Here is a 13,961-nt window from a genome sequence, read left to right on the forward strand (position 1 = left end):
TTTTATAAATCCTGCCTTTATTGTGCCTCAATTGTTATGCTTTTATTGCCCACTAGACGGCGGAATAACCACTTGAGAACCACTGCTTTAATAGAATAAAATCCCCCCAAAAATATATATGTTGCTACTTTACTTGTTTTTTTTTGCCAAAATGTTTGCTATGACTGTGCTTCACAGTGAAATTGTGACCATTGGGTGGCGCTGGAAAGGAGTTCGTTGCAGAGCCATAGGTTACACAGACTCACTACCTGTTCTTTGGTGGCTTTGCTGTCTGACTCGCTGCTGAAACACTTTACAGGAAAACCTTTTGTCAAACTTTCACAGCATTTTTCAGACGCCTTCATCCAGAACAAGTTACATTTACCTCATTTATACACCTGAGCAGGTGAGGGGTAAGGGCCCTGATCAGGGGTCCAGCAGGGGCAGCTTTGTGGTGCTGGGATTAGAACTCATGACCTTGGAAGCAAAACGCCAACAACAACATAACCACTGAGCTCCAGTACCACTTCCCTTTTACTAGGACCGCATGCAGCTAAAAGTAAACTTTCCGATTCCGTAGCATCTCTGGATGGTGTTTCTGTCTCAGTGTGTACAGCAGTCAAAGACCTTGGTGTGATTATTGACCCGAGTCTTTCCTTTGAGTCTCACGTGAATAATATCACCAGGATCTCCTTCTTTCTCCTTAGAAATATTGCTAAAATTAGAAATATGATGTCGTTACAGGATGCAGAAAAACTAGTAGATGCTTTTGTAACATCTAGATTAGACTACTGTAACGCTTTACTGTCTGGGTGTTGAAGTAAGTGCAGAAATAAGCTTCAGTTAGTTCAGAATGCAGCAGCAAGAGTCCTCACTAGATCTAGGAAATATGAGCACATCAGCCCTGTTTTAATCATCTACACTGCTCCCAATTACATCTCACACTGATTATAAAATACTACTACTGACGTATAAAACACTTAACGCTCTCACGCTGCAGTATCTGAGTAAACTTCTGTACCAGGATGATCCTCCACGCCTACTTAGATCAAAAGGTGCAGGCTATTTGTTGGTACTTCAAATAATGAAGACTCCAGCAGGGGGCAGATGTTTCTCTTATAAACCCCACAGTTATGGAACAACCTTCCGATCAGTGTTCGGGACTCAGACACAGTCTCAGTGTTCAAGTCGAGGATAAACACATTTATTTAGTGGAGATTATTATCATTCTTTCCAGTCATTTAACTGTAATAAATGGAAATTCAGTGATGAGGACGAGGTTTCTTTTGGTTCCTTTTAAGGTCTCAGAGTTTTTCCTTCACCACAGTCATCAGTTATTTTAAGGAACAAACTTATAAATTGTTTTATTACTGTTTTTTTGGTGTAAAGCTACTTTGAGACAATGTCCATTGTTAAAAGCACTACACAATTAAATTAAAATTGAATTGATCCACAGGTACTGGCTGTTTGTTAGTACCTTAAACAGTGAAGGCTACAGCAGAGTTTGATTTTAGAGCGAATACATTAAAACACAGCAGATTATTTATATAATTATTTTTATTGGTTTGTTAGTTTACACAAACAAACAAACAAACAAATAAAAGTGTGCAAAATGCTACAGATGCAGCAAGTAGTGAATTACAGACAATTATTTACTGAGGAAAGACAAAGAAACAAACAGGATTTTTAAGGAGAAAAGAATAAAATGAGTGACTTTTTCCCTTTACGACAATCTGGTATAAAAGTGCAGTAAAATCCGACTCTTTCTGTCATGGCTTTTTTTACTCTGAAATAAATGTAGCTAACATGCATGAGCTGCTCTAACATGCTAACACCCCCAGCTAACAGCTTTTTGAATGGAGTTTGTAAGACTAGCCTTGGTTAGAATTTAGCTAGCGGTTTCATCGGCTGAACGCTCGGCTAGTTTGCGCTAGTTCTGGAGCCACAGGTAAAGCGATGAACTAGCGTGATGCCTAAAAAATGATAACATACAATATACTCTAGAAAAAACCAGAACATGGTGCTGCTACATTTTCAGTTGAAACTTATGAGGAAACATGGAGTTTTTTTTTGTTGCTTTTTTTTGTTTTGTTCCTTCAGTTTGTCCTGTAAACACTGAATCACTTCAGCGTGGGTTTGGGATCAGTCACGGCTCCAAAACAAGGTGCAGATGTTCTTCAGTCCATCATCAGGTCCAAATCTCAGTGGGTACCATGGATTCTGAATCAAATTATATTCAGAATATTTGTAGTGAGAAGTTCACGTGATGAAAACGTGACAACATTAATGCAGTGTTTAAAAAACTGATGATAAAAATTAACACTTTCATGTCAACCTTCTGCAGCAAACCTTTTCAAAGAGTGTGAGTGTGTGTGTGTGTGTGTGTGTGTGTGTGTGTGTTAATACACACATTGTATTTGTGTTTGTTAAAGGGGGCGTGGCTTGTGATTATCAGTAGGTAAGATGACCAGAACATGTCCACAGTGTGCATCAGTGTGAGAATCTCAATAACGTCCCTGAAATCCTCCTCACATCTCTGACACGCCCCCTTTCTCCATGACCTTCAGTTACAGAGACGATGGAGAAGAAGGACAGAAATGCAGGAGTAGAGAATGTGAAGAGAAGAAGAAGGATGAGAAGAGAAGATCCGGAAAAAAAAGAGAAGATGGAGAAAAGAGGAGAAAAAGAAAGATAGGGAGAAGAGATTGAGAAGGAGAAGAAGACAATGGGGGAAAGGAAGAAAGGGAGAAAGGAATATCAGGAAAAAATGAAAGATGGAGAGGAGAAGATCAGGAGAAAATGAAAGATGGAGAAGAGAAGGAGAAGAGAGCAGGTGCTGGTCCATGTATTTGGTGTTGTGCTACAGTACCTTTGGTGCCGACAGAAGGCATGAGGTTTTGTTCACTCAGGAACTCAAGAGGAAACTGAACCAGGAAGCCTCGGATCTTCTTCAGCATCTCCTGAGCTTTCACTGGGTCTTCTTTATCCAAACCAGCTTTGGTTTGGAAGCTCACAAGCTCCTGGAGGTTCCTCACAAAACTGGAGGGAAGACAACGAAACACCTGCAACACAAACACACACACACACACACACACACACACGACAGACTGGTTACGAGCATTACGAAGATACGCTAATCTTTATGCTAATCTTTATGCTAATATGTAGAGAATACCTCAAAGCTACTGAAGCTATATAGCACATGGTAGCTGCTAATAAGCTAACTTACCATCTTAAACAAATACCGATGGACTTTACATTTCATTCTGGATCATCATCATCATCATCATCATCATCATCATCATCATCATCATCATCATCATGTCAGCACAGAAACGAATGAAAGACATGCAACAGTGAGGCTGTGAGCTTTGAAAATGTTATCATGAATGTTAGCTAATATAAGCTCTAATTATCTATTCATATATCCATCCATCCATCCTTCTATTCATCCACCCATCCACCTATCTATTCATCCCTCCCTCCATCCATCCCTCTATCTATTCATCCAGCCTTCCATCTATTCTTTCATCCATCCATCCATCCATCCATCCATCCATCCATCTATTCATCCATCCATCCACCTATCTAATTATCCATTCATCCATCCACCTATCTAATTATCCATTCATCCATCCACCTATCTATTCATCCATCCATCCTTCCATTCATCCATCCATCCACCTATCTGTTCATCCATCCATCCTTCTCTTCATCCATCCATCCATCCATCCATACATCTATTCATCCATCCATCTATTCATTTATCCATTCATCCATTCATCCATCCATCCATCCATCCATCCATCTATTCATTCATTCATTCATCCATCCATCCATTCATTCGTCCATCCATCCATCCATAAATGTATTTATCTCTTCATTCATCCATTTATCTACCCATCCATCAATCAATCAGAAGTTCTCAGTAATCAGGAGGATCAGGACTCGCTTTAGTTACACTTTCACTCCGACTGTTTTTCCAACAAAAGAGAAGTAGACAGGGTTGGGGGAGAGAGAGGTTTGTTGCTAGGCAACCGCAAACATTAAATTTGCTTAGCAGAGAGTTCAAAACACAGGAACACCACGAGAACAGAAAAATGAAAAACATCTGGAATATGAGTGTTTCCTTAATGAGAACAGAAGGAGAGACACAGAGAGAGAGAGAGAGAGAGAGAGAGAGAGAGAGACACACACACACCTTCTCGTAGATGGTGGCGTTCCTGCTGGCTGTGGTCATCCACACCTCTTTATAGAAGCGATCGCTGATCGGATCGCTCACGTCGATGGAGGGATCAGTGAAGGCTCCGAGGATCATCCTGAGAAACAAACGATCCAGCCTGAGTGTTTTATTCCTTAAAACAGTGTGACGTGAAGTGTGACACCACTACACACTTCTAAAACCTGCTGAGAAGACACGTGAAACATCTGCTCCATGTGTTGGAATGTGAACGAATGTAGGAGCTGTAATGAAGAACCAGGAAGCACCTCGTGAACTTTACACTTTCACGTGATTAGCTGTTGCTATGGAAATAATAACGAATCGAAGCGACTGCACTAACGAACAAAACCGCCAAAAGTATTGGGACACCTGATATCTCCATCCATATGTGGTGCTTCTCCAAACTGTTATCACAAAGCTGGAGACACACAATTGGAGATGACGTCTTTAAAACCTGCTCCAGCACGACAAAGACAGCTCCATGATCTGCTTTCCATGGGTTGGAAGATGTGGAAGATCTACCGCTATAGATCTCAAACCCTATTGAACAACTTTGGAATGAATGTGAACGCTGACTGCACCCCAGGGACCTCCTCACCTTCTCACCTACACCAGTACTTGACTTTACTTACACACATCCTTATGAATCTCCACAAACATCCAGTGGAACATCTCAGAAGAGTGGCGCTTATGCAAATGGAGACTAAATGTGGGATGAGATCTTCAGAAAGAGGCACATAGCTATCTAATGGTCAGGTGTCCGTATACTTTTGGCCAGAGAGTGTATAAACCTGCACTACAGTCAGGGCTGGAATGGGATGATTATTATTATGACTCTCTGATGCCACCTCCTGGTGAATGTGGTTATGAGGTGATTGGGAATAATGGTGCATTTGTTTTTGTTTATTTTTTACTTTTATCCTGTGTGTGTGTGTGTGTGTGTGTGTGTGTGTGTGTGTGTGTGTGTGTGTGTGTGTGTGTGTGTGTGTGTGTAGTACTTGAAACACTTAAGCCGCAGCTGAAGAGCGAATTTTCCCGCCTGGTACTTCTGTCCATCCATCACAGATGTGACCTTCTCCGTGTCCTCCACAATCACGGCCACCTCACTGTCCCTCTTCCCCAACATGCTCCGGTCATTAATGTTCGCCGAACCTGAGAACCAGGAGAACCCGTGAGATCATCACGTAATCTGAAGCTGGGGCAAAAATAAATGCACCCAAGGGTCTCACCGATGATGACGGTGCTGTCGTCTGCAATCAGCATCTTGCTGTGAACATAAATGAGCTCGGTGACGAGACGGCCCTCCAACTCTGAGTGTGTCCTCAAACCCCCAAACGAGATGTAGTTCATCCACTGATCATTCACTGATTATCAGAGAAACAGACAGAGAGAGAGACAGACAGGTCAGACTGATCATAAGAGAGAGAGAGAGAGAGAGAGAGAGAGAGAGAGAGAGAGAGAGAGAGAGAGAGACAGAGACAGAGACAGAGAGAGACAGAGACAGAGAAAGAAGGACGGACCGAGAGACAGACAGACAGGTCAGACTGATCATCAGAGAGAGAGAGAGAGAGAGAGAGAGAGAGAGAGAGAGAGAGAGACAGACAGACAGACAGACAGACAGACAGACAGACAGACAGACAGACAGACAGAGAAAAAAGGACAGACTTAAGACAGACAGACAGACAGTTCGAGAGACAAACTGACAGGTCAGACTGATCATAAGAGAGAGAGAGAGAGAGAGAGAGAGAGAGAGAGAGAGAGAGAGAGAGAGAGAGACAGAGACAGAGACAGAGACAGAGAAAGAAGGACAGACCGAGAGACAGACAGACAGGTCAGACTGATCATCAGAGAGACAGAGAGAGACAAAGAGAGACAGAGAGAGAGAGAGAGAGAGAGAGAGAGAGAGACAGACAGACAGACAGACAGACAGACAGACAGACAGACAGACAGACAGACAGACAGAGAAAAAAGGACAGACTTAAGACAGACAGACAGACAGACAGTTCGAGAGACAAACAGACAGGTCAGACTGATCATCAGAGAGACAGACAGTGAGAGTGACAGAGAGACAGAAAGAGAAAGAAAGACAGACAGACAGACAGACAGACAGACAGACAGACAGACAGACAGACAGAGAGAGCGAGACAGACCGAGAGACAGACAAACCAAGAGACAGACAGACAGGTCAGACTGAACATCAGAGAGAGTGACAGAGAGACAGACAGAGAAAGAAAGACAGACAGACAGACTTAAGACAGACAGAGAGCATCAGAGAAATAGACAGACAGAGACAAACAGGTCAGACTGATCATCAGAGAGACAGACAGACAGAGAAAGAAAGTCAGACAGAGAGAGAGAGAGAGAGACGGACAGACAGAGATAGAAAGACAGAAAGACAGACAGACAGACAGACAGAAAGAGAGAGAGAGCAAGATAGAAAGACAGACAGAAAGAGAGAGACAGACAGACAGAGGAAGAAAGTCATAAAGAGAGACAGACAGAGAGAGCGAGACAGACAGACAGAGATAGAAACAGGTCAGACTGATCATCAGACAGAGAGAGAGAGAGAGAGAGAGAGAGAGAGAGAGAGAGAGAGAGAGAGAGAGAAAGAGAGAGAGAGAGAAACAGACAGATAAAGAAAAACAGACAGAGAGAGACAGACAGACAGACAAAGAGACAGACAGACAGACAGACAGACAGACAGACAGGTCAGACCGATCATCAGAGAGAAAGACAGATGGATTCTTACTCTCTTTCTTCAGCTGAGAGATGATGGAGTATTCTCCTCTGTTCATGGTCCTGAGACACACACATGCTGATATTTAGAAATCAGGGCAGCCGATGCTGATATATGATGCCGATACGTTTCGGCTGATTTTCTTTTTTCCCGCCTTTTTATCTCATAAAATCTAATAGTTCCACACACGTAGTCTCTTTTTCTCTTCACAAGCTGCATCAGATTTAACCACTGAAATCTGTTAGTTATGATGGCGGCAGGTGGAAACGTTTTATATATTTACAGTTTTACCTCTTCCCATCTCCCTGTTTGGATGTGGAATACAGAATACTGCCACCTGCTGGTATGGGGGTGTTATGTTCTTTTATGCAAGCGCAGAATGTACACGCACGGTTTGGGACATCAGATGTGCCTAATAATCGGCCTAATTTGCAGCACAATCAGCCGATGCTGATTCACTTCAGAAATCTGTCGATTAATCAGTCGACCTTTAGTGTACACGTGTGTGTGTGTGTGTGTGTGTGTGTGTGTGTGTGTGTGTGTGTGTGTACCTGTAGTTAAAGTGCATGACAGCCTGCAGTGCACTGCCCCCTCCGGTGGAGATATCACCCTCAAACCCTGGCAGCAGAGGAGTGACTACATACACACGGAACTTCTTATTCTCTCTGTAACACACACACACACACGCGCGCACACACACACACACACACACACACACACACACACACACACACACACACACACACACACACACACACGGTGTCTAGTCAATTACACAGTTCTGTGCACAGTTTGTAATGTATGTAGTGTGAGTGTGTGTGTGTGTGTGTGTGTGTGTGTGTGTGTGTGTGTGTGTGTGTACTTGTGAGCTCTGATGATCCTCTCGATGATAGCCTCTCCAATCTTGTTGTAAACCTGTTTGTTATCGGCGCAGCTGATGAAGAACTGATTCTGAAAAGTCAGAAAAACCTGCATTAATCCACACACACACACACACACACACACACACACAAACACACACACAAACACACACACAAACACACACACACACACACACACACCTTACCTCAATATAGATGAAGTGTTTGCTCTTTGCAATAACCTGGATGTAGGCGTTGTGTATCGACTCTTCGTGGTATTTAATCCCTGCTGACCAATCAGCTGCTGACCTCAACACCTGCACCAGGTAAAGGGGTCACATGTCTGTGTGTGTGTGTGTGTGTGTGTGTGTGTGTGGTGTTTCAGTAGTTTTTGCCAGTTGTCTCAGCTAGGTGAGTTTATTTTCAAGTGTGAGCAAATATAATTTTTCAAACAGCTTGTCAATCAAGTAAGCTCCGCCCCCAGTTCAGAGTGACATCACGGCACTTGTCTTAATTAAAATAGGAAGTAATGAATAAATAAATCAGGGAAATGGGGGGGTGTCTACATTAGCATACTCATAAATATTCATAACAGTTTGGTTTAGTCATTTGAAGGTAATTACAGAATTAATTTTAACGCGTTTTTAATGTATTATATTATAGAAATTATTTTAGTTTGTAAAATAATAGTTTTCTTAATAAAATAAAAAAAAATAAGAGTTGATAGTAGGATGTGATCAGGATGAGAGACTGACCTGCACTCTGGTGCTGAAGCAGTTGGGCACTTGGTACGGCAGCTCATTAGCGGTGCTGTGGGATTTGGGTAGTAAAAAGGGGTAGGAGAGAGAGCGGTACTTCGGTTTTACTATCTATAACACACACACACACACACACACACACAAAGATACAAACTAATTATAAATAATTATAAATAAATAATGTAAACTTATAAATCTTTATTAACAATTCTAAACACAGACGCATTGTGTGTCTCCATCACTGAGGCCGATGCGATTCGTATCTTCCTCATTCGACTCGTAAACGATACATATGAAGCAGCTACCGATGCGATGTGATACGATTTCTATTCAATTCCACACAATATAATTGAATGAAAAAAAATCTGATGTTCTGCAATTCAATATGGTACAGAAAGTTCACTTTTATTTCTTATGTTAAGACCGAAATCATCAATTTACTTAAGTGTCTTCTGACTTCTAACACATGGCCCCTTTACACACACACACATATATACACATGTATTTATATACACACACACACACACACACACACACACACACACACACACTTGTGTACTGGTGTATGTGTGTGTATACTTGTGTATTGGTGTGTGTGTGTGTATACTTGTGTATTGGTGTGTGTGTGTGTGTGTGTGTGTATGCTTGTGTATTGGTGTGTGTGTGTGTGTGTGTGTGTGTGTGTGTGTGTATGCTTGTGTATTGGTATGTGTGTGTGTGTGTGTGTGTGTGTGTGTATACTTGTGTATTGGGGTGTGTGTGCACGTGTATATACTTGTGTATTGGTTTATGTGTGTGTGTGTGTATACTTGTGTATTGGTTTATGTGTGAATACGTGTGTATTTGTGTGTCTGTGTGTGTGTGTGTGTGTGTATACTTGTGTATTGGTGTGTGTGTGTATGTGTGTATGCTTGTGTATTGGTATGTGTGTATATACTTGTGTTTTGGTGTGTGTGTGTGTGTGTGTGTGTGTGTGTGTGTGTGTGTGTGTATAATTGTGTATTGGTGTGTGTGTGTATACTTGTGTATTGGTGTGTGTGTGTGTGTATACTTGTGTATTGGTGTGTGTGTGTGTGTGTGTATGTGTGTGTATACTTGTGTATTGGTGTATATGTGTGTGTGTGTGTGTGTGTGTGTGTGTGTGTGTGTGTGCGCGTGTGTGTGTATACTTGTGTATTGGTGTGTGTGTGTGTGTGTATTGATGTATGTGTGTGTGTGTGTGTGTATACTTGTGTATTAATGTATGTGTGTGTGTGTGTGTGTGTGTGTGCGCGTGTGTGTGTATACTTGTGTATTGGTGTGTGTGTGTGTGTATATATGTGTGTATACTTGTGTATAGATGTACGTGTGTGTGTGTGTGTGTGTGTGTATACTTGTGTATTGGTGTGTGTGTGTGTGTATACTTGTGTATTGGGGTGTGTGTGTGTGTGTGTATACTTGTGTATTGGTGTGTGTGTGTGTGTGTGTATACTTGTGTATTGGTGTGTGTGTGTGTGTGTGTGTGTGTGTGTGTATACTTGTGTATTGGTGTGTGTGTGTGTGTGTGTGTGTATACTTGTGTATTGGTGTGTGTGTGTGTGTGTGTGTGTATACTTGTGTATTTGTGTGTGTGTGTGTATACTTGTGTATTGGTGTGTGTGTGTGTGTGTGTGTGTGTATACTTGTGTATTGGTGTGTGTGTGTATACTTGTGTATTGGTGTGTGTGTGTGTGTGTGTGTGTGTGTGTGTGTGTGTGTGTGTGTGTATACTTGTGTATTGGTGTGTGTGTGTGTGTGTGTGTGTGTGTGTGTGTGTGTGTGTGTGTGTGTATACTTGTGTATTGGTGTGTGTGTGTGTGTGTGTGTGTGTGTGTATATGGGAGACCTTGGTAAAGTTCCAGCGCTGTATAAAATGTCGTGCTACGTCTCTCGCCGCTTTCCCATGAACCACCGAGGCGATGTCGTGCCAGGGCATTCTGGGAGTTGTGTACCGATCAATAAAATCTGCACACATGAAAAGCCGGTAAACACCACTGAGCAGGAACACCACAAACACTAACTTCTGGTTGTGTTTTTACTTTCCCTCTAAATCATTCTTTACTCTTATTATCTGTAATTATCATTAGGGGTCCAAGCACCACATCACTAAGTTTAATCTTCTTCTGAGGCTCAGGAAGTCTACAGAATTCCAAAGAAGTCCAAAAAGTGTGAAACTCATCATCCTGACTGTGGAGTGTCTAGGGAACGTATGCTATTAGCGCCACCATCAGGTCACATTTGGATTGGTACATTTTAACATCTTAGTTACTTTAAATGTTGGTACTATGATGGGTAAAGGGAGAGAGATAGCTGATATGATGGAGAGGAGAAATGTAGATGTGTTGTGTGTTCAGGAGACCAAGTGGAAAGGGAGTAAGGCCAGGAACATTGGAGGTGGGTTTAAACTGTTTTATCATGGTGTGGATGGAAAGAGAAATGGTGTAGGGGTGATTCTGAAGGAAGAGTACAGTAAAAGTGTAGTGGAGGTGAAGAGAGTTTCTGATAGGGTGATGATCGTGAAGGTGGAAGTTGAAGGGATGATGATAAATGTCATCAGTGCCTATGCTCCACAAGTTGGCTGTGAGATGGAGGAGAAGGAAAGATTCTGGAGTGAATTAGATGAAGTGGTAGATGGTGTACCTAGGAAAGAAAGATTGGTGATTGGGGCAGACTTTAATGTGCATGTAGGTGAAGGGAACAGAGGTGATGAGGAGGTGATGGGTAGGTATGGTTTTAAGGAGAGGAATGTGGAAGGGCAGATGGTGGTAGATTTTGCTAAAAGGATGGAAATGGCAGTGGTGAACACGTATTTTAAAAAGAAGGAGGATCATAGGGTAACGTATAAGAGTGGAGGAAGGTGCACACAGGTGGATTATGTTCTGTGTAGGAGATGCAACCTGAAGGAGATTGGAGAATGTAAGGTGTTGGCGGGGGACAGTGTAGCTAGACAGCATCGGATGGTGGTCTGTAGGATGGTTTTGGAGGCGAAGAAGAAGAGGAGGACAGTGAGGACTGAAAGAAGAATATGATGGTGGAAACTGAAGGAGGAAGAGTGTAGTGTGAGGTTCAGGGAAGAGGTCAGACAGGGGCTTGGTGGTGGTGAAGAGGTGCCGGATGATTGGGCAACTACTGCAGGAGTGATGAGGGAGGCAGCTAGAAAAGTACTTGGTGTGACATCTGGAAATAGAAAGCAAGACAAGGAGACGTGGTGGTGGAATGAGGAAGTGCAGGAGAGCATTAGGGGAAAGAGGTTGGCAAAACAGAAGTGGGATCGACAGAGTGATGAGAAAAGTAGGCAGGAGTACAAGGAGATGCGGCAGGTAAAAAGGGATGTGGCGAAAGCCAAGGAAAAGGCATATGAGGAACTGTATAAGAGGTTGGACACTAAGGAAGGAGAAAAGGATTTATACCGATTGGCCAAGCAGAGGGACCGAGCTGGGAAGGATGTACTGCAAGTTAGAGCAATAAAGGATAGAGAGGGAAATGTGTTGACTAGTGAGGAGAGTGTGTTGAGAAGATGGAGGGAGTATTTTGAGCAGCTGATGAATGAGGAAAATCAGAGAGAGAGAAGGTTGGAGGATGTGGAGTTGGTGAAGCAGGATGTAGATAGGATTAGTAAGGAGGAAGTGAGAGCAGCGATTAAGAGGATGAAGAATAGAAAGTCGGTTGGACCAGATGACATACCGGTCGAAGCGTGGAGATGTTTAGGAGAGATGCAGTGGAGTTTTTAACCAGATTGTTTAACAGGATTCTGGAAGGGGAGAGGATGCCTGAGGAATGGAGAAGGAGTGTGCTGGTACCGATCTTTAAGCATAAGGGAGATGTGCAGACCTGCAGTAACTACAGGGGAATTAAGTTGATCAGTCACACCATGAAGTTATGGGAAAGAGTAGTGGAAGCCAGGCTGAGAGAAGAGGAGACCATCTGTGAGCAACAGTCTGGTTTCATGGCGAGGAAGAGCACCACAGATGCCTTATTTGCTTTGAGGATGTTGATGGAGAAGTATAGAGAAGGACAGAAGGAGCTGCAATGTGTATTTGTGGATTTAGAGAAAGCGTACGACAGGGTGCCGAGAGAGGAGTTGTGGTATTGTATGAGGAAGTCTGGTGTGTCAGAGAAGTATGTGAGGGTGGTGCAGGACATGTATGAGGACAGTGTGACGGCAGTGAAGTGTGCAGTAGGTACGACAGACTGGTTCAGGGTGAAGGTTGGACTGCATCAAGGATCGGCCCTGAGCCCTTTCCTGTTTGCAGTGGTGATGGACAGGTTGACGGACGAGGTCAGACAGGAGTCTCCCTGGACTATGATGTTTGCAGATGATATTGTGATTTGTGGTGAGAGTAGAGAGCAGGTTGAGAAGAGCCTGGAGAGGTGGAGATATGCGCTGGAGAGAAGGGGAATGAAAGTCAGTAGGAGTAAGACAGAGTACATGTGTGTGAATGAGAGGGAGGGCAGTGGAGGGGTGCGGTTGCAGGGAGAAGAGGTGGAGAAGGTGGAGGAGTTCAGGTACCTGGGGTCAACAGTGCAAAGTAAAGGAGAGTGTGTTAGAGAAGTAAAGAAAAGAGTGCAGGCGGGGTGGAGTGGTTGGAGAAGAGTGACAGGAGTGATTTGTGATAGAAGAGTATCTGCAAGAATGAAAGGGAAAGTTTATAGGACTGTGGTGAGACCTGAGATGTTGTATGGATTAGAGACAGTGGCATTGAGTAAAAAACAGGAGGTGGAGCTGAAGGTAGCAGAGCTGAAGATGTTAAGGTTTTCGTTGGGAGTGACGAGGATGGATAAGATCAGAAATGAGTTTATTAGAGGGACAGCACATGTAGGATGTTTTGGAGACAAGGTGAGGGAGGCGAGATTGAGATGGTTTGGACATGTGCAGAGGAGGGACAGGAATTATATTGGTAGAAAAATGCTGAAGATGGAGCCACCAGGTAGGAGGAAAAGAGGAAGGCCAAGGAGGTGGTTCATGGATGTGGTGAGGGAAGACATGCAGGTAGTTGGTGTGAAAGAGGCAGATGTAGAGGACAGGGTGGTATGGAGACGGATGATCCGCTGTGGCGACCCCTAATGGGAGCAGCCGAAAGAAGAAGAAGAAGAAGGTTTGAGTGAGAAAGGATGAAAAATTTGAGATGGAGGGATGAGTAAAGAGGAAGAAAGGATAAGTGAGAGGGGATGATGGATGGAGGGATGAGTGAATTCCTGAATCTCACCATCGAAAGGTTTCTCGAGCTGAACCCAGTCTTTGTAGACAAAGTTGCAGTAATCTTTACCGTGCCAGAAACGAGTGTTTCCCATCAGCTGCCCTACACCTGTGTGGAGACTGTGCATGGAGCCTCCTGTATACACACACAAACACACACACAATCACGCGCGCACACACACACACATTT

The 13,961-nt window shown here is 43.3% G+C and overlaps 1 protein-coding gene across 1 annotated transcript in view; it reads right to left on the reverse strand.

The window, feature by feature from the left end:
- Window positions 1–1,521: 1,521 nt before the first annotated feature.
- The window catches only part of pld1a (phospholipase D1a), a 41,797-nt gene continuing 29,357 nt past the window's right edge, over window positions 1,522–13,961 (reverse strand). Inside the window, exons 17-28 of the mRNA XM_083547832.1 lie at window positions 13,782–13,907; window positions 10,421–10,539; window positions 8,554–8,667; window positions 8,005–8,115; window positions 7,801–7,889; window positions 7,490–7,603; window positions 6,951–7,000; window positions 5,431–5,565; window positions 5,200–5,353; window positions 4,181–4,298; window positions 2,849–3,041; window positions 1,522–2,199 (exon numbers count right to left, since the gene is read on the reverse strand). Coding sequence (XP_083403958.1) covers window positions 2,168–2,199; window positions 2,849–3,041; window positions 4,181–4,298; window positions 5,200–5,353; window positions 5,431–5,565; window positions 6,951–7,000; window positions 7,490–7,603; window positions 7,801–7,889; window positions 8,005–8,115; window positions 8,554–8,667; window positions 10,421–10,539; window positions 13,782–13,907 — 1,355 coding nt within the window. The 3' untranslated portion in view covers window positions 1,522–2,167. The remainder of the gene's footprint in view (window positions 2,200–2,848; window positions 3,042–4,180; window positions 4,299–5,199; window positions 5,354–5,430; window positions 5,566–6,950; window positions 7,001–7,489; window positions 7,604–7,800; window positions 7,890–8,004; window positions 8,116–8,553; window positions 8,668–10,420; window positions 10,540–13,781; window positions 13,908–13,961) is intronic.

This window comes from Silurus aristotelis, assembly GCF_946808225.1.
Source record: "Silurus aristotelis genome assembly, chromosome: 8".
In the NCBI taxonomy this organism is placed as follows: Eukaryota; Metazoa; Chordata; class Actinopteri; order Siluriformes; family Siluridae; genus Silurus; species Silurus aristotelis.